A 20,655-nucleotide genomic window follows, 5' to 3' on the forward strand; every position below is an offset into this window, starting at 1 on the left:
ACCACCACGCCACTGCGCCCGTCATTTTAATTGTCATTTAGTTATGTGCTCAAACTCTGCAGTTCGCGCTTTCGAAATCGTTATTATTTAAGGTTCCTGATGCTTTGTGTTGAGTGTAATCATGGCTGTTTCATCACTAATTATTCTGTTGGCAGTTTTAATAAACAGTTCAAAACGTGCAATAGATTTTGTGTATGAGTTGTGACAGAAAAAATGATAGATGCTTTCATCAGTGTTGTTCCCAAGTCAGAAATAAAAGGTCACTGTTTGCAAAATTTAAACATATCAATAGGAATGCCTTGTTGTAATGTTAACAGGCAGATGTAAGCAAAGTACATCACAGAAGAAAAACATATAACAGGATGTACATATACACACATTAACACATACAATGCAAACTGCGATAAGTCAACGAATGTGTATTTGTTCAACAGCTCATTTATTTGTCAAAAACAAGAATAAAATTATACACATACACCTTCAGCAATGATGTTTTAATGTGCGCACTTGTTCTTAAATCGCTTCCCTACACTTACCATATTGTTCGAGTCCAAAACCTACTATACTTTGTTCAGTAAGGGAGATTTGACAAAAGGGATGTTGTACAGAGTTGCGAGTGGGACCTCTCTGTAGAGGGTAACAAAAACGGGAAAAAAAGACAACTTACAAGTATGTACAAGAATAAAGTTCTTGCAAAGAATACACTTGCAAAAGGTCTATTGTTTTCAGGTAATGGCAGAAATGCACTCAATGCTGGATTGATCTGGGGCCCTACTACACTCTAAATGAACATGATGGGAATTGCACACACTCACTTATTTGAAACAGTTTGAGAACGGCATTCAAATGTTCTGTTTTGAGAGTTAGCTGCTGTGATCATCTTTTGTGTGCTGAATGAACTGAAAAAGTAAGCTGTTATGGGCTCTCAGTGTGTTCTGCATGATCTGTCAATGTTCTAAATGCAGAACGCTTTCAATAGTCTTGCCGACGTTCTTTCCAGAACAGCACAGTGAAAGTCTGCTAAGATCACAATAAATGCTCTATAGTTTACAGTACACTAATTGAGGTCTTTTTAAATCTCTGCCATGAAACAATTTGAGAACACAAAAAAGTAATTTGACCACTTGCAAGTGTACGGTTCAGATTACCAATGATCTGTTTGAAAGAAAAAATATCGTGTGCAGAATTATGGCACACATATTTTGGTAGTCTTACATTTCACCTAATCATTAACAACATAGAGATCCATATTTAGTATGTTTAAGTTATCTTTCATGTTGAAATCATTGTAAATGTTAGGGCAGAAATGATGTCATAAACACACAAGCTACACCAAGATACCTCAAATTGAAGAAGATTAATGAAGCACAGAAACAACAAATTTTAGTTAAAATTTCAATCAAATGTACACTATCAAGAAAACAATCGTAATTGAGTAGAATCAGAACCAGTGGCCTTTTGGAGAGAGTTACTAAGCCCTCTTCCAAGCATAACATTTTTGGCAAAATAAAGTCAAGACAGAAGAAAATAAATGGCATGCATTTACAATGCAACAGGATTTAATTTACCCCAGAGAAGTGAAACAAATACAGATTAAAACAGAGAACAGTTCTTTGAAATTATTTTGATGTACATGATTGCATAGATTAACTGTGTTGTTTGCAATGTTGATCAATGCCACACACAAATTGACCACTTACAGAATTCATGTACATACATATCACAAACTGGGAAGGAGCGTGATTGACAGTTTGAACTGTGCATGGTATTACAAATTACAATGCTATATTTACTCTGTCATTAGAACTCAGTATTAGAAGCAAAACATAAAACAAATGTCATCGATTTCAAGACACGACTGACAACTTTTAAAGCAAAATGATATAAAATGATTTGAAATTTTCAATGAGAAATAAATGATGACATTATTGTAACCTATTAAAAAAGCTTAATTGTTTTCTATTTATCCTCCAGAATTAGCTTCCCATCAATTGAACATGAATAACAACAACAGGCACTTGTATTGTGGAGAGGAAGTCTTATTATAATACCTTACAACCACTCATCTCAAAAGGTTATGAGTGCAGTCACTGGAGGGTAGTCACATGCTTTGTGCGCCCTTCAATTACTGCATGCACTCAAAATATTACATTTCGTTTTCACCAGTATCGCTATAACATTAACAGCGATCGTTCAGCGATTACTAACTCACAGTACAAAAGAGGGTTTGAATGGGAGATAATGGGCAATGCAGAACTCTTGAATAGATTAGTGACGATCCAAGTGATCAGGCTTGTGTCAGACTGCTTTGATTAGTCTGAGATAGAACACCTGATTGCATTTTCTGCTCAGCTCTGTTCCGGTCATTGCAGAGGTATCTGGCGTCCAAATATTTAGAGTGTACGAGGCACACTTTTGTCGGTCAACATAAAATGTTTAGTGCGTGAACTTTTTACTCTATGAAATAAGCCAAACACGCATACATTTGTAGTGGATTTGACCAAATTTGTTCATAGTACCGGACCTTGCATAATAACACAAACCAGGCCTCGGTCGAGTCTCAAGTGAAATTCTCCTTTATCCGATACTGACAACGATTTTCAAAACACATACTTGATATTCTTTAGTTTAGCTGCCGAGATTGAACCAGTACACATCTGTCATGGGTGATTTTACATACACACATACTCTTTAGTTTAGCTGCCGAGATTGAACCAGTACCACCCAATGATTGCTTTCTGCTTCTTGCCATTCACACAGTGTCAGTCTGGCTGGTTCACCATCCATTCTTGCGTTAAAAAGGGTAAATCCAAAAACAAAGAAACTGCCAGCGTTTTACCACGAAGGGCCATATCAGGGCGGTGCTGCTTTGACATATAACATGCGCCACACGCAAGACAGAAGTCGCAGAACAGGCTTCATGTCTCACCCAGTCACATTATTCTGATTATTCTGACACCGGACCAACCAGTCGTAGCACTAACCCCATAATGCCAGACGACAGGCGGAGCAGCCACTAGATTGCCAATTTTAAAGTCTTAGGTATGACCCGGCCGGGGTTCGAACCCACGACCTCCCGATCACGGGGCGGACGCCTTACCACTAGGCCAACCGTACCGGTCAGAGCTCAGTGACAAGAAGAAAAAAGAGTTGGTGAAATCAAAGGTGTTCAATGAGCAAAAACATACAGAAGGAAGGCTGTTCTCTTAAAACGTTTTATGTTAATGTAAATCCAATAACAAACGTTCCAACAACCTACCTTTCTTGTTTTTTGATTTTAAAAAGGGTAAGCCTGCCCACAATCAAGTTGCGCATTAGAACAAGCAGGCAGCTTCATGGCTGCAGCAACCCTTACTTCATTAGAATGTTTTCTTTGTAAGTGTCTGATGAGCACACTTTGAAATTGGCCACAATATAGGCAAGGTCGTTTCGGTTTCTTGGAAGAAATGTTTGGCAGTCCGTCTGAGGCAGGTGGCAGTCCATTTGAGGCAGGTGGCAGCTCATCTGAGGCAGGTGGCAGTCCGTTTGAGGCAGGTGGCAGTACATCGTGTTTGTCTGGTATTTCTGAAAAAAAACAAAATATGCAAAAAATCCTATTACAAAGTTTTCAAAGATCAAAGCAGCTCTACCCAAGAAAAAAATGAAAACTGAACAACGCTTCTTGAAGAATAACCATGTGATCATATTAGGCATAACCAAAACCAATATCAACGATTATGAAAAGTGATCGCTTCCTGGAAATAAAAGCCCAGGTTCAGATCTTTATGTTCACAACAAAAAGGAGCATGGTAAAAATTTCAAAATGGGGGAATGTTGCAGCAGCTTAACTGAACATTTAGTAACTTTTGCCTGGTCTTTGCAAGACTGGTGAATAACGTGTTTCACAAATATACAATTTCCCTGGAAACCATGGACTCCCAGCATTTTCCTTAGAAACAAATGAAGCTGCATAAGGCAGAGATGCGTGTGTGTGTGTGTGTGTGTGTATGTGTGTGTGTATGTGTGTGTGTGTGTGTGTGTGTTTGTGTGTGTGTGTGTGTGCATGCATGTGTCAGACATGAGGTGAGGAAGCTTTTGAGACCATGTTGCCAGTTTTGGTGAATGCTATTTTTAATTGCTGTCCAGTGTTGTTTTCAAAATTGATGTTTTTTACATTTAGTCAAATTTTGACTTAATGTTTTAACAAAGATGGGAAAATGTAGAGCATGTACAATTCTGTCCACACGAAACTGTTTTCTTGATAGTACACTAGTTGATTGCAACTGCATATGCAAATGTCCTGAACTATAGTCTATAGACAAGTCTTGCTTCTGGCTCAGGAAAGCTGAATTTTAGGTAAATTGGCAAATCATGAAAGGTTGCAGTCATAGAGTCACTACTTCTCAGTTTCTTTCACGGACTTTTACCTTGGCATGTTTTCTTCCTTTTTGCAGGTGGTGACAGCATTGAGTAGTAGTACATGTAGCTTGAAAAAGGTGTGCCATCAGAATCAGAATCACTCTCCGGATCGTAACTGTAGTCTTCATCCTAAAACAAAATATTCACAGTTAAGTTATAGTGATGTCTCTGGCAAGGCGGAACATGCCATCATGTGAAACTCTTTTTTTTATTTTTTATCTAAACATCACAAATGAAAGCTCAAAACGTATTTGTCAGTAGATCTGGAAATCTGGTCATAGGTCCTTTTGAGTAAAACTAAAAGTACTTGGAGGAAGGAGAAAAAATTATCACATTCACACTATTTGACTTGTAATGCGTGTGTGTTAAAGCCCCAGTCCGTCCCAAATGGTTTACAGAACGATTCAAATCTTTTCATGAAAAAGCAGTTCTAACCTTATCGAACACACTTGCAATAGCATTTAGTGAATAGCATTAAATGACACAGTTTTTTTGTTTAGCTCGAGTAAACCACACACCTGTTTTCGTGGTTAATCTAACCCCTGAGCCATCGTGAACCCATGTGATCTACTTTCCCTTTTTTTCTCACAATTTAGTAGTCAGTCCTTGATTTCAATGCGACTCGCTGTATCTGCCATGGCTCGTTATCTAAAACGCAACAAATGGCTGCGAGTCACACGAAGTGAATGGTGTCGGCTGACCGTTCAAAGAAACTGGCGACATGCTGAACATTCGTCTGCTACGAGAAACACGTTTTGCAGGACACGCTTCAGGGCTAGTTTTTAAACTTTAAAATCTTCGAGTTTTACTGATTTTGTCTTAATGAAAAAAGAATTATTTAAGAATATTTGTGTAACAAGCTGTCAATTTATTAGTATAAGTTAGGTCTAGCGCCAAAACGAGCCATCCCATTGTCTGATCAGACAATCCGGCTGGCCACGCAAAAATAAATTCGTTCATAAGTGCTCGCTCTTTTCGGAGGGCACCTACGATGTTCTCAAGTGGTGAGTGTTGAAATGCAAGGGTGTTTGTACTGTGTGTAAAAGCCTGACAGTGTCTGTGATGGTTTACGGGAAGCTGCGTGTGCCTTTAAATTCAACAGGGGACCTAGGTTGATCAAATGTCGTCCTAAAGCTCTAATCATGCAATACTTTTCTTATTTTCAGTCGCCCTAAGGTTTGGTGCTTCTATTTAAATCTCAAATTGCTTAACTTTGTCATAGAGTGAGACTGCAAGTCGCCCACTCGGCCACTATGGTCCCATTAATAGTCGTGTTCAATGTGCTTTTGACACAGATCATCATAATGGTCCCGACTCTCCTCAATTATGCGCTTATCTTGTGTCTTTTCTGGATTACACAGATACTGAAGTAAAATGCAAAAAATCCTTAAAATGTGACCCTCCACCACGAAATGAGTCACATGTCACCTCGCGCGGTTCTGCACTAGGCTTAATATAAGTCCAGGGAGTGTCTGGTAACAGTTTGTGGGTCACCTTAATCACAGGCTTATAAAGTTAAAAAGTCATCCGGAGAGTCAAATTCAGGAAGTAGGTAACCCGTGAGTTAGTTCAAATCGCGAGGCTTTTCGTACCTGTCATCTCCAGATGAGGCTGGTTTTATCGGTACATCTCCAAATGAGGCTGGTGGTAGCGGTACATCTCCAGATGAGGCTGGTGGTAGCGGTACATCTCCAGATGAGGCTGGTGGTAGCGGTACATCTCCAGATGAGGCTGATGAGAAATAAATCAGGTCATCTTTTTACTGACACAAACTTTGAAAGGAATTCCTGTTCACGAACCGCCTTTTTCTTTGTTGTTGTTTTTACATGATGGAAATTGAGCTTTCCACGCTTTGAACAGATCAATACAACTGATCTCGTTTCGTCACTTCATACGAGACTCGCCACGTCATGTCACAAAAGTAGAAACTCAAGAAGTTTAAGAATTGTAAGGCGGCCTTCTGTCATTTTCAAGGGTACCAATTTGAAGCCAATATTTATTAACCAACATGAACCGTAGCCTACCGTACAGTCTAACAGTGTGAAATGTGAATGAGGGTCGCATCAGCAACTTTAGCCTATTCATTTCACCCTCCGGATGGACGGTCTTATCAGACACTGATTTAGTGATAAACACGTAGTATCGATGCAGGCACACTCATTTTCGCAAACAAGCAGTTGCTTCATAAAATAGGTACTTAACAATTGTGCAGCAAGCTGGTTTTAAAAGTGCATGCATGTTCTGCTGTGCAGTGACTTGAATGAGAAGCATTTAACAAGGGTAAAAGATCAAATACGGTGATGCCACACGCTGAAGAATAACATACCTGGAGTCCTGAGCTGCTGCTGAAGGACAGTAAGGTCGGTGGGAAGCTGGACATTGTTGGGAGACGTAAGACGAGACACAGACTGCGCTGGCAACATCATTGCTTGAGGTGCCAAGGCAACGGGGTGCCAACCAGCCATCGAGAAAACCAGACTTTGCTGACTTGTTGTAACCATGCCTGTCAAACAAGTACAATGTATATCACAATGGGCACAAGTCTGTTTTATGTGGGAAAAAGTATAGCCAGTGTTGTTGCCAGCCTAAGAAGACAATAGGTCATTTGGACCTCCCTAAAAAAAAACCAATAAGTCCAAATGTCCTGGCTTTAAAAAAACAATAGGTCCAAATTACCATGCCGTAGTATTATATTGATGAAATTTCCGCTGTTTGCGCCGTTTTCGATAATTAGGTACACCGGCTGGAACGGGTATTTCCGTAAACGCAGCCTCGAGTGTCAATGACGACAAACACAGAGTCAATGACGACAAACACAGAGTCGGCACCGAGTGCATTTTTCACTCGTAGCAAACATGAGCATTTCGATCGGGGTTTGTTTTCCGACTTTGCAACTCCCATTCCATTCATTGCAGACCTTGTCCGCCTTGTACGAATATGTATCGGTCAGTTGACCACCAAAACGTAAAAACTATCGGTCCATCGACCGGACAAGGCTAGGTCCAATGCGTCAAATCAGAAAGGAATGCGTCAGAGACCGAAGACCAAGGCCTGGCAAGAACACTGTATAGCATGTTAAATTCTTTACACAAGAAACTGTTTCCTTGATAGTACAATAAATGATTGCAACTTGACTAGGAAATGTCCTGAACTATAGACCAAGTTGTGGTTTCTGGCTCAGGAGAGTTGAATCTTAAGTAAATTGGTCATCCATGAGTTAAGTAAATTGGTCATCCATGAGTTGTCGCAGTGAGTGAGTTACTACTTCTCACAGTTTCTTTCATTGACTTTTACCTTGGCAAGTTTTCTTCCTTTGTGCAGGTGGTGACAGCATAGGGTAATCGCAGGAAGAAGGTGTGCTATCAGAATCAAAATCACTCTCCGGACGGTATAAGTCTTCATCCTAAAACAAAATATTCACAGTTAAGTTAATGTGATGTCTCTTGCAAGGCGGAGCATAGAATCATGTGGAACTTTTATTTAAACATCACAATGTAAACCCCAAAGAGTATGCGTAAGTAGATCGGAATATCGAGTCAAAGGTCCTTTTCAGTAAAAGGACTTGGAGAAAGTATGAACACATTCACACCATTTTTGACATTATCATATATATACTGTTCAAAAAAAGAAACGCATAGCTTGTAATATTTGGTTAATTTAGTTATATGGCTACAAGGATATCCACCAAACTGCAGAAAATGTTTATCTGGTCGTCGACCTTTCGTCCATTGCCACAAGTGAGCTCTGCACGTGACGCATGCGTTATCAGTGGCTACAATGTCAAAATTGCTCATTTGGCATGACCACTCGTCATGCTTCAGTGTAATCTCGTGAAACTCGGGGAATATTGAGCTCTCACCATGTCTTCCAAAACCCATAAAAGCGGATTGTTCGCCACAAAGAAATCAGACGACAATTCAGCGACGAAAGATGGCCCGATTGAGCAGAGAAGACCGCCAAATTGCATTGGGTCGTTTACAAGCAGGCCAAAGTCAAAGTGCAATCGCCAGGCACTTCCACGTGTCCCAGGGCACCATCAGTAGACTGTGGGTCAGGTTTCAAGCCACTGGCTCCGTTGCTGACTTGCCACGAGCGGGAAGACCAAGGGCGACAACTGCTGCTCAGGACCGTTTCATACGGCTCCGCCACCTCCGGAATCGTTTCCTGTCGGCCTCATCTTCTGTCCAGGCTCTCCCCGGGCCACACCGATTATCGGACCAGACCGTGCAGTACCGCCTGCATAAAGCTGGTTTGAGAGCTCGCAGACCTCACAGAGGAGCTGTCCTCACCCGCCGCCATCGCCAGAACCGAGTGCAGTGGGGCAACCAGCACCTTCGCTGGACCGTCCGGAATCACTGGAGACACGTGTGGTTCAGCGACGAGTCCTACTTCCTGCTCCAGCGACATGATGGTCGGAGGAGGGTCTACCGGAGAGTAAACGAACGTTACGCGCCCAACTGTGTGGATGAGGCACCCATTCATGGTGGTGGAGGCGTCATGGTGTGGGGGCGATCAATACCGCTGGAAGGAGCACCCTGGTGCACGTCCAAGGGCGCATAACTGCCCAGCGATACGTGGAGGAAATTCTGCGCCCACACGCCCTTCCTCTTCTGGCTGACCAGGATGCCATATTCCAGCAGGACAACGCTCGCCCGCACACAGCACGACTCACCACCCAGTTCCTCACCGACCACCATGTCCAGGTGCTTCCCTGGCCATCCATGTCGCCAGACATGAACCCGATAGAACACCTCTGGGATGAATTGGACAGACGTGTGCGCAGGCAAGAAGAAGCGCCAGCAAATCACCGCGATCTATTGCAGGCACTTCAGGAGGAGTGGGACACCATCCCACAGCAAGATATCCGGCATCTGATCCAGTCCATGCCCAGAAGGTGCCGGGCAGTTGTTGCTGCTCAAGGCAGTCACACCCCCTACTGACTTGACAGCCTCGGCACCCAATCGTATTGATTGACTGATTGATTTGAAGATGCAAATGAACTGTGTGTGCATTCAACTGTGTCCATACCAAAATTCAAACAAATAATCTAAATATTGGATTTTCTGTTATTTTTTTCGAAAAATAAAACAAATTTGGCAAGTAGCAACTATGCGTTTCTTTTTTTGAACAGTATATATAATATGCGTGTGTGTCAAATTCCACAGGGGAGCTAGGTCGAACATATGTCATCCTAAAGCTCCAATTCAGCAATTGTACAATACTTTCAATGTATTTTCTTTCGCCCTAAGGTTTGGTGCTTCCTTTCAAATCTCAAATGTCATTTTAGTGACAACCCAGATCCAATTCACCAAATGTCGCCCTAAAGCTCCCATTATACAATACTTTTGATTAGGGCGACCAAAAATATAACATATATTGTGCTAAATCCTACAGGGGAGCTAGGTCGACCAAATGTCGTCCTAAAGCTCCAATTGTACAATACTTTCAACTTATATTCTGTCGCCCTAAGGTTTGGTGATTCTTTTCAAATCTCAAATTTCATTTTTACTGACAACCCAGATCACATTGCCTATCAAGCAGACATACAAGCTAATGTCGACACATGCTTCCAGACAAATTTGCAATAACAATAGAACCTTTTCCCATAATACCATGGCAGCTTAGTACACCTGCCTTTCCTTGAGTCTCCACAATCATCATTCTGATTATTCTGAGACTATGATGCATGCTGGGTGTGTTTCTGCGGGTTGCATTGACCCGAGTTGGACATTGGCGTCAGGATCAAGTCCAAGCATGATTTTGAGGGCATATGTACTCAGAATACTGAATAGACCTCAGTTTAAAATCTCATCCCAAAGAGTAGTGAGACACCGCCCTCCATGTGGGGTCAAGTTAACAGCAGTGTACAACTCAGACAGTCACTTATCCAAGTACTGCCTAGGCTCGGCATTGCTTAACTTTGTCATTGAGTGAGACTGCAAGCCGCCCACTCGGCCACTATGGTCCAATAAATATTCGTGTTAAAATAAATGTGATGCTTTTGACACAGATCATCATAATGGTCCTGACTTGCCTCATTTATGTGCTTATCTTGTGTGTTTTTCTGGATTACACAGGTACCGTAGTTAATGTCCAACTATCCTAAAAATTAACAGTTTCTTGGTGGTGAATGCAAGTACGTGTAAGAATGTTGTGCCTTTTACATACTTTCTTTTTATTCTAAATTCAACCAATATACATGTGTATGTGTTAAAGCTTACAGGGGAGTTAAGTCGACCAAATGTCGCCCTAAAGATCCCATTATACACTACTTTCCACTTAGGATGACCATAGTATTTGTGCTTCCATTGGACTGACAATAATTACCCCCGGGGGGGGGGGGGGGGGGGGTGTGGCGGGGCCCAATTCCCATTTCCTGTGAAAAGTTAAAAAAGTCATCCGGAGAGTCAAATTCAGGAAGTAGGTAACCCGTGAGTTAGTTCAAATCGCAAGGCTTTTCGTACCTGTTCATCTCCAGAAGAGGCTGGTTTTATCGGTACATCTCCAGATGAGGCTGGTGGTAGCGGTACATCTCCAGATGAGGCTGGTGGTAGCGGTACATCTCCAGATGAGGCTGATGAAAAAAAATCAGGTCATCTTTTTACTGACACATACTTTGAAAGGAATTCCTGTTCCCGAACCGCCTTTTTCTTTGGCCCAGCTGAGGATCCACCTCTTTGTTGTTGTTTTTGCCTGATGGAAATTGAGCTTTCCACGCTTTGAACAGATCAATACAACTGATCTCGTTTCTTCACTTCATACAAAACTCGGTCACGTCATGTCACAAAAGTAGAAACTCAAGAAGTTTAAGAATTGTAAGGCGGCCTTCTGTCATTTTCAAGGGTACCAATTTGAAGCCAATATTTATCAACCAACATGAACCGTAGCCTACCGTACAGTCTGACAGTGTGAAATATGAATGGGGGTCGCATCAGCAACTTTAGCCTATTCATTTCACCCTCCGGAAGGACGGTCTAATCAGTCACTGATTTAGTGATAAACACGTAGTATTGATGCAGGCACACTCATTTTCGCAAACAAGCAGTTGCTTCATAAAATAGGTACTTAACAATTGTGCAGCGAGCTGGTTTTAAAAGTTCATGCATGTTCTGCTGTGCAGTGACTTGAATGAGAAGCATTTAACAAGGGTAAAAGATCAAATACGGTGATGCCACACGCTGAAGAATAACATACCTGTAGTCCTGAGCTGCTGCTGAAGGACAGTAAGGTCGGTGGGAAGCTGGACATTGTTGGGAGACGTAAGACGAGACACAGACTGCGCTGGCAACATCATTGCTTGAGGTGCCAAGGCAACGGGGTGCCAACCAGCCATCGAGAAAACCAGACTTTGCTGACTTGTTGTAACCATGCCTGTCAAACAAGTACAATGTACATATCACAATGGGCACAAGTCTTTTTTATGTGGGAAAAAGTATAGCCAGTGTTGTTGCCAGCCTAAGAAAACAATAGGTCATTTGGACCTCCCTAAAAAAAACCAATAAGTCCAAATGTCCTGACTTTAAAAAAACAATAGGTCCAAATTACCATGCCGTAATATTATATTGATGAAATTTCCGCTGTTTGCGCCGTTTTCGATAATTAGGTACACCGGCTGGAACGGGTATTTCCGTAAACGCAGCCTCGAGTGTCAAAGACGACAAACACAGAGTCAATGACGACAAACACAGAGTCGGCACCGAGTGCATTTTTCACTCGTAGCAAACATGAGCATTTCGATCGGGGTTTGTTTTCCGACTTTGCAACTCCCATTCCATTCATTGCAGACCTTGTCCGCCTTGTACGAATATGTATCGGTCAGTTGACCACCAAAACGTAAAAACTATCGGTCCATCGACCGGACAAGGCTAGGTCCAATGCGTCAAATCAGAAAGGAATGCGTCACAGACAAAAGACCGAGGCCTGGCAACAACACCGTATAGCATGTTAAATTCTTTACACAAGAAACTGTTTCCTTGATAGTACAATAATTGATTGCAACTCGACTAGGAAATGTCCTGAACTATAGACCAAGTTGTGGTTTCTGGCTCAGGAAAGCTGAATTTTAAGTAAATTGGTCAACCATGAATTGTCGCAGTCAGTGAGTTACTACTTCTCACAGTTTCTTTCATTGACTTTTACCTTGGCAAGTTTTCTTCCTTTGTGCAGGTGGTGACAGCATAGGGTAATCGCAGGAAGAAGGTGTGCTATCAGAATCAAAATCACTCTCCTGACAGTAGTCTTCATCCTAAAACAAAATATTCACAGTTAAGTTAATGTGATGTCTCTTGCAAGGCGGAGCATAGAATCATGTGGAACTTTTATTTAAACTAAAACATCACAATTTAAACCCCAAAAGGTATTTGTAAGTAGATCGGAATATCGGGTCAATTTTTGAAAAAGGACTTGGAGAAAGTATGATCACATTCACACCATTTTTAACATATATATATACATGCGTGTGTGTTAAATCCCACAGGGGAGCTAGGTCGATCGACCAAATGTCATCCTAAAGCTCCTATTGTACAATACTTTCAACGTATTTTCTTTCGCCCTAAGGTTTGGTACTTCCTTTCAAATCTCAAAAAAGTGTTGTTGTCTGATGTTGATGTCGTGTACCAAAAAGAAATAAAAACGTGTATAAAAAAAAAAAAACTGAAAAAATAAAATTCTCAAAAAAGTAATATGTCATTTTTTTTTAGTAACAACCCAGATCCAATTCGCCAAATGTCGCCCTAACGCTCCCATTATACAATACTTTTGATTAGGGCGACCAAAATTATAACATATATATATATATATATATATGCATGTGTGTTAAAGGCACAGTAAGCCTCCCGTAAACCATCACAGAGCTCCCCGAGCGTCTAAATACAGTACAAGCATACTTCCATTTGAACGCTCACCGAACGGGAACATCCTGGCTGCTTTCTGTCGAGCGTGAGACATTTTCAAAGAATTTATTTTCGTAGACTTGTTCCGTTAACAACAACGGCGCCTCGTTTTTGCGCTAGACCTAACTTTTAAAATCTAAATAATAAATTGACAGCTTGTTACACAAACATTCTTTAATCATAAAAGAATTCGTTTTTCATCAAGACAAGATCAGAACAATTCGAAGTTGTGAAAGTTTAAAAAAAGAAAAGCCCGGAAGCAGGGTCACGCAAGGGTCGTAGCAGACGACGGCCGGTTTATCAGTGCAAATCGCCGTTCCTCTCAACAGTCAAAAGCCATCGCGAGAGTTCTTGTGAACCACAGCCGTTGTTTCGTGCATAAAAAAAACGTGCTATTGTAGATAAGCTCACGTCGAGTCGCATTCAAATGACTAACTATGACGACTGCATTGTGAACTGGATCACACGGGTTCACGATGGCTCAGGGGTAAGATAAACCACGCAAAAATAAATTCTTTGAAAATTGTTCGCTCTTTACGGAGGGCACCTAGGATGTTCTCAATTGGTGAGTGTTTAAAGGAAATGGTGTTTGTACTGTGTGTAAAAGCCTGACCGCATCTGTGATGGTTTACGGGAGGCTTACTCTGCCTTTAAATCCCACAGGGGAGCTAGGTCGACCAAATGTCATCCTAAAGCTCCTATTGTACAATACTTTCACATATTTTTTTCGCCCTAAGGTTTGGTGCTTCCTTTCAAATCTAAAAAAAAGTGTTGCTGTCTGATGTTGATGTCGTGTACCAAGAAGAAACAAGAAGAGCAAACGCTCGATCGAGTCACTTTCGCAGTTCTGAATATTATATGAGGCATCAGATGGACAGGAAGAAATTGCTATTCACAACACAATGAGTCACGTTCACATAAAATTTGAGCCCGGTCACTTTTATAGTTTCCGAGAAAAGCCCAACGTTAAGTTGTGTGTTGCCGAACAGAAAAGGCTAGTTATCTCCCTTGTTTTTCTGATAACGTTCGTAAAAGGCTACAGATGTAAATACTTTGATGTAAAGAATAATCCTACAAAGTTTCAATCACATCCGATGAACTTTGTCAAAGATATAAAATGTCTAATTTTTCCTTTGACGCTGACCTGTGACCTTGAAAAAGGTCAAAGGTCAACGAAACCATCGTTAAAGTGTAGAGGTCATTGGAGGTCACGACTAAACAAAATATGAGCCCGATCGCTTTGATAGTTTCCGAGAAAAGTCCAACGTTAAGGTGGTGTCTACGGACGGCCGGCCGGACGGCCGGCCGGACAGACTAACACTGACCGATTACATAGAGTCACTTTTTCTCAAGTGACTCAATAAAAACGTGTATAAAAAAAAAATCTCAAAAAAGTAAAATGTCATTTTAGTAACAACCCAGATCCAATTCGCCAAATGTCGCCCTAAAGCTCCCATTATACAATACTTTTGATTAGGGCAACCAAAATTATAACATATATATATATATTGTGTTAAATCCTATAGGGGAGTTAGGTCAACCAAATGTCGTCCTAAAGGTAAAGCTCCAATTGTACAATACTTTCAACTTATATTTTGTCGCCCTAAGGTTTGGTGATTCTTTTAAAATCTCAAATTTCATTTTACTGACAACCCAGATCCCATTCTCTATCAAGCAGACATACAAGCTTATGTCGACACATGCTTCCAGACAAATTTGCAATAACAATAGAATCATTTCCCATAATACTATGGCAGCTTAGCACACCTGCCTTTCGTTGAGTCTCCACAATCATCATTTTGATTATTCTGAGACTATGATGCATGCTGGGTGTGTTTCTGCAGGTTGCATTGACCCGAGTTGGACATTGGCGTCAGGATCAAGTCCAAGCTTGATTTTGAGTGCATATATGTACTCAGAATACTGAATAGACCTCCCTTTAAAATCTCATCCCAAAGAGTAGTGAGACACCGCCCTCCATGAGGGGTCAAGTTAACAGCAGTGTACAACTCAGACAGTCACTTATCCAAGTACTTGGCTAGGCTCGGCATTGCTTAACTTTGTCATTGAGTGAGACTGCAAGCAGCCCACTCGGCCACTATGGTCCAATAAATATTCGTGTTAAAATAAATGTGATGCTTTTGACACAGATCATCATAATGGTCCTGACTTGCCTCAATTATGTGCTTATCTTGTGTGTTTTTCTGGATTACACAGGTACTGTAGTTAATGTCCAACTATCCTAAAAATTAACAGTTTCTTGGTAGTGAATGCGAGTACGTGTAAGAATGTTGTGACTTTTACATACTTTCTTTTTATTCTAAATTCAACCAATCTATATATGTACGTGTGTGTGTGTTAAAGCCAAATGTTGCCCTAAAGCTCCCATTATACAAAACATTCCACTTAGGCATAGGGCGACCGACAAGTATGGGTTATATGAAGTCTTATATCGCGCGCGTATCTCCAGACTCGGACTCAAGGCGCCGTGTGAGATGGATTTTTTTACACAATACATCACGCATTCACATCGACCAGCAGATCGCAGCCATTTCGGCGCATATCCTACTGTTCACGGCCTATTATTCAAAGTCACACGGGTATTTTGGTGGACATTTTTTTAATCTATGGCTATACAATTTTGCCAGGAAAGACCCTTTTGTCAATCGTGGGATCTTTAACGTGCACACCCCAATGTAGTGTACACGAAGGGACCTCGGTTTTTCGTCTCATCCGAAAGACTAGCACTTGAACCCACCACCTAGGTTAGGAAAGGGGGGAGAAAATTGCTAACGCCCCGACACAGGGTCGAACTCACTTCCGAGCGCAAGTGCGTTACCACTCGGCCACCCATTGGTGCCTTTTCTCCAATTTCATTAGACTGACAACATCGACCTAGAGGTGGCTAAATCCCATTTCCTGGAAAGTTTAAAAAATAAAAGCGGTCAATTTTCGTCCTGATATGGCTCTGCGTAGTCGGCTGGACGTTAAGCAACAAATAAACAAACAAAAACGGTCAATTTCATAATGGAGGTAACCCGTGAGTAAGTTCAAAATCACAATGCTTTTCGTACCTGTTCATCTCCAAATGAGGCTGGTGGTATCGGTACATTTCCAGATGAGGCTTTTGGTAGCGGTACATCTCCAGATGAGGCTGGTGGTATCAGTACATCTCCAGATAAGGCTGGTGGTATCGGTACATTTCCAGATGAGGCTGGTGGTATCGGTACATTTCCAGATAAGACTGGTGATAGCGGTACATCTCCAGATGAGGCTGATGATAGCGGTACATCTCCAGATGAGGCTGGTGATAGCGGTACATCTCCAGATGAGGCTGGTGGTATCGGTACATTTCCAGATAAGGCTGGTGATAGCGGTACATCTCCAGATGAGGTTGGTGGTATCAGTACATCTCCAGATAAGGCTGGTGATAGCGGTACATCTCCAGATGAGGCTGGTGATACTGGTACATGTCCAGATAAGACTGGTGAAACTGGTACATATCCAGATAAGGCTGGTGATACTGGTAAATCTCCAGATGAGGCTGGTGATGGCGGTACATCTCCAGATGAGGCTGGTGATACTGGTACATCTCCAGATAAGGCTTGTGATACTAGTACATCTCCAGACGAGGCTGGCAATACTTGTACATCTCCAAATGAGGCTGGCAATACTGGTACATCTCCAGATGAGGCCTGAGGTACCAGTACATCTCCAGATGAGGCTGATAAAAAACAAATCATATCTTTTAACTGACAGAAGCATGTGTTGCATATATATATATATTGTAATACAGACCTTGGGACCTCAATTTTGCCATGGAGTTTAACAAAAAAAAAGCTACGTGCATTTTCAGAAAAATGAGAGTACTCCACATAACTTTTAATCATTCATTTCAAACATGCTGCACACACCGTCATTGATAAAAAAAAAAGATGGAAATCTTTGTTGATTTTTTCTTTAAGAGAAGACCTAATGTCATTAGACATCTGTTTCATCATTGCTGTAGCCTTCTTGCAGGAACACTTAGACTTCTGCGCGATGTTTAAGACAGGAAACACACTTTTGACAGCTTGTAAAATCACATCTGCTGTGCTCAATGACAAATTCATTTTCACTATCAGCTCGGATAACATCGCTTTGGCATGTACTGCACCCTGTTCCTCGGGTAGATCTTTTGCAAAAGACAAAGTCTGTGATGCTCCTCATGCTGGCAGCGGCTTTTCTTGGTGTTGTCAATTTCAGGATCCCTATGAGTCTAGCTTTGACATGCAGTGTCTATCGATGTCAAACTTGGAAAACATACGTTGAAAGGAATTCCTGTTCCCGAACAGCCTTTTTCTTTGCTCCTGCTGAGGATCCACCTCTTTGTTGTTGTTTTTGCATGATAAAAATTGAGCTTTCCACGCTTTGAGCTGATCAACGCAACTGATCTCGTTTAGTCACTTCATACGAGATTCAAAATGGCCATAGTAACAGGTTGTTTTTTTACACTAACTGAGTGAACCGAAAGTAGAAACTCAAGAAGTCTAGGAATTATTTCTCTTTTTTTCCACAGACCGTATCAATCGTAATTTAGAAAATCAAGAGTACAAAATATGGCAAAATCTTACGGGTTCCCTTTTCTGTACTATAAATAGCAATAAAATGATCACAAGATCAAGAAGGGGCATTTACAGGCTTCATGGCCTATCTAATACTAATGTACATTTGAAACTTAGTCAGGTATAGATTACATTCAAAAAGCAGAGGGGTGGACTTTTTCTTGGGTTCCTACCATTGTAAGTTTTTGTTAAAACTTTAAACAATTAAAGTAAAGGTTAATGTATTGGCAAAACAAAGACGAGAACCGAAAAATGCCACACTATGAAAATAAGTATGATAAAATGAAGTCGCAGTAACACTAAGCTTTCAGTTTTATGGGAAAAGTATATATTTCACGACGTTACAAAAACATATTGAACGGAATTGCCACCACCAAGGAATATGATAGCCATGCCTTCAACCCTATTCAACGAAGAGGAAATCTGTATCTGTCAAGTCAATGCTGGTGTCTTGATTACCGCTTTACTGCTTTAAAGAAATGTGCCAACCTTGTGTTTTTTCTTCTGTGACTCGACGGCCTCCAGCTCCTCTTGCAGTACCACAACTCGTTTGGACAGCTGCTAGTTGCGGAATGACAGACTGTCGACCTCCTGCTGGTACTTTCTGTTCCATTGTTCCTTCTCTTTCAGGTGCTCCTATACAACAGGCACAAGAACCAATTGTATTTATGGTCAGTTGACAAAGCCATCTACTTTCAGTACATTTGACACTTTTCAACAATTTAGTCTTATGGTATGAATATTCTTCAAATGGCAAACAATTTTCTAATTACATTCAAAGTTATTCTTATAATTATCATATGTTAAAAGGCTTTTCTGGTTAATGTTAATTGTAATTCAATCAAGTTTGCGTTTTAATGAAACAGATCCTGTGATTGGTCAGAATGCCCCAACTCATTAAAAATTACCGGTCATTAAATAGAGCTTAAACAATGACCACGAGTTGATTAGTGGAAAATAAACCACGAGTGGGTATTTGCAGCCTCTTGGTAATTCACGAGTGTGCGGAGCAGGTTGTTAATGAATTTTTTAGCTAGTGGCTATCGACAATTAGTCACCGGTAATTTGTAATGAGTTGGGACATTCTGACCAATCACAGGATCTGTTTCATTAAAACGCAAACTTGATTGTATTACAATTGTCGATAACCACTCGCTAAAAAATCCATTAACAACCTGCTGGCGAGGCGTATTGATACAGCCTCAACTAGTCTCGGTTAGCTTTGAGGGTCATTTTACAAGTAGGAAATATGAAGGCCAACGAAATACCGAGACCATAAGGTATGCGAAGTGATGACGTTGAGTACGTGACGTAAGTTAATGCATGAATTCTTCCGGACTACGTCAGTCAATTCCAAAGATCGCTTTTGTGATGAAAAGAATTTGTTTTAGAGTTTGCTGTCCAGAAACCCGTCAAAAAAGAAGGGAAAATGTGTGTGAAAGAAAACAAAACAGGAGCAGAGTGATACGATAGGAATACAGAGACATTTCTTGGGACTTGACCCTTGCAGGTAGGTGGACTGAAAGTAGTGTGTGAACAGAACAGAACCAATTCTGTCTGTTTACAACCGCATGAAAGCAGGAAAGAGATTGTCGTCAGATTCAATTACAATAACATTAACATGCTTCCATTTGAAACTTCTCGGTCTTCATCGTGGATTGACGCCCTCCCAAAGTCTAATTGAAGCCCTCCGTCGCTTCGCTCCGTCGGGCTTCAATTAGCTTTTGTCGGGCGTCAATCCCCGATGAAGACTTCGAAGTTTCAAATGGAAGCATGTTAATCACTTAATGTGTAACTGAACAGGTGGGGGCCTCATCAGATCAAAAAGCTGTGTCTGGCAAGAACCGTAGTGAAGGCATTACATCCGCATCAAAGCGACGAAGGAAAGTGTCCATTCTAGCTCTGCCCTCTAAAGTCAAACAGCAGTAAGTCCACTCATAATAAAGCCAAAATGAAGTATTGCCAGTCATAATTATGATAATATGACTGGCAATACTTCATTTTGGCTTTGATTTTTGTTTGTATGTTTGCTTAACGCCCAGCCGACCACGAAGGGCCATATCAGGGCGGTGCTGCTTTGACATATAACGTGCGCCACACACAAGACAGAAGTTGCAGCACAGGCTTCATGTCTCACCCAGTCACATTATTCTGACACCGGACCAACCAGGCCTAGCACTAACCCCATAATGCCAGACGCCAGGCGGAGCAGCCACTAGATTGCCAATTTTAAAGTCTTAGGTATGACCCGGCCGAGGTTCGAACCCACGACCTCCCGATCACGGGGCGGACGCCTTACCACTAGGCCAACCGTGCCGGTTTTTGGCTTTGAAGGGCAGGCTAAAGGTAGTCACTTTGATTAACTGGAAATAATTCATGCAAGTTTTTGTCTTAGCTTTTCTTACCTGAATTATTGCGTAAAGCCATGAGGACCACTCATCCTCCTACCTCTGGTGTAATGAGGGTAGTAGTCCATTTTTGCCGCAAGTACCTGGATAAAAAAAAGCATACACAATAAAATATTTTGTGTTGCCTCAACGTGCATGTCCACCCCCCCCCCCTCCCCCATGTGACCATCTTATCAAGTTGCAGATATTGCTAGTGGTCAGTGTGTTCCCAACACAAATGTGACAAAGGGGTGCTGGTTTTTGTTTTATTAGGTTGAACTTGAAGAATTTTGTAGTAATGAATGTTTTTTGTTCACATCAATTTTGACTCGGTTTAAAGACTTTCATCTGGAATGTTCATAGATCAACCCATAA

The 20,655-nt window shown here is 41.4% G+C and overlaps 1 protein-coding gene across 2 annotated transcripts; it reads right to left on the reverse strand.

Annotated features, from left to right (window-relative positions):
* Positions 1-420: 420 nt before the first annotated feature.
* LOC138954644 (uncharacterized) lies at positions 421-20,394 on the reverse strand. 2 transcript variants are annotated; one of them, XM_070326435.1, is made up of 11 exons: positions 20,299-20,394; positions 18,383-18,529; positions 16,364-17,013; positions 12,538-12,643; positions 11,593-11,769; positions 10,863-10,972; positions 7,693-7,801; positions 6,725-6,901; positions 5,991-6,129; positions 4,407-4,527; positions 421-3,564 (listed from the first exon to the last, which is right to left on the reverse strand). In XM_070326435.1, exons 1-11 carry the CDS (start codon positions 20,318-20,320, stop codon positions 3,352-3,354), a joined length of 1,971 nt encoding a protein of 656 aa, XP_070182536.1. In that variant the 5' UTR covers positions 20,321-20,394; the 3' UTR covers positions 421-3,351. The 2 variants fall into 2 exon arrangements, with proteins under 2 accessions (XP_070182536.1, XP_070182537.1); XM_070326436.1 differs by lacking the exons at positions 10,863-10,972; positions 11,593-11,769; positions 12,538-12,643 and having other exon boundaries at positions 20,299-20,393.
* Positions 20,395-20,655: the final 261 nt, after the last annotated feature.

Source organism: Littorina saxatilis, unplaced genomic scaffold, assembly GCF_037325665.1.
Source record: "Littorina saxatilis isolate snail1 unplaced genomic scaffold, US_GU_Lsax_2.0 scaffold_1365, whole genome shotgun sequence".
In the NCBI taxonomy this organism is placed as follows: Eukaryota; Metazoa; Mollusca; class Gastropoda; order Littorinimorpha; family Littorinidae; genus Littorina; species Littorina saxatilis.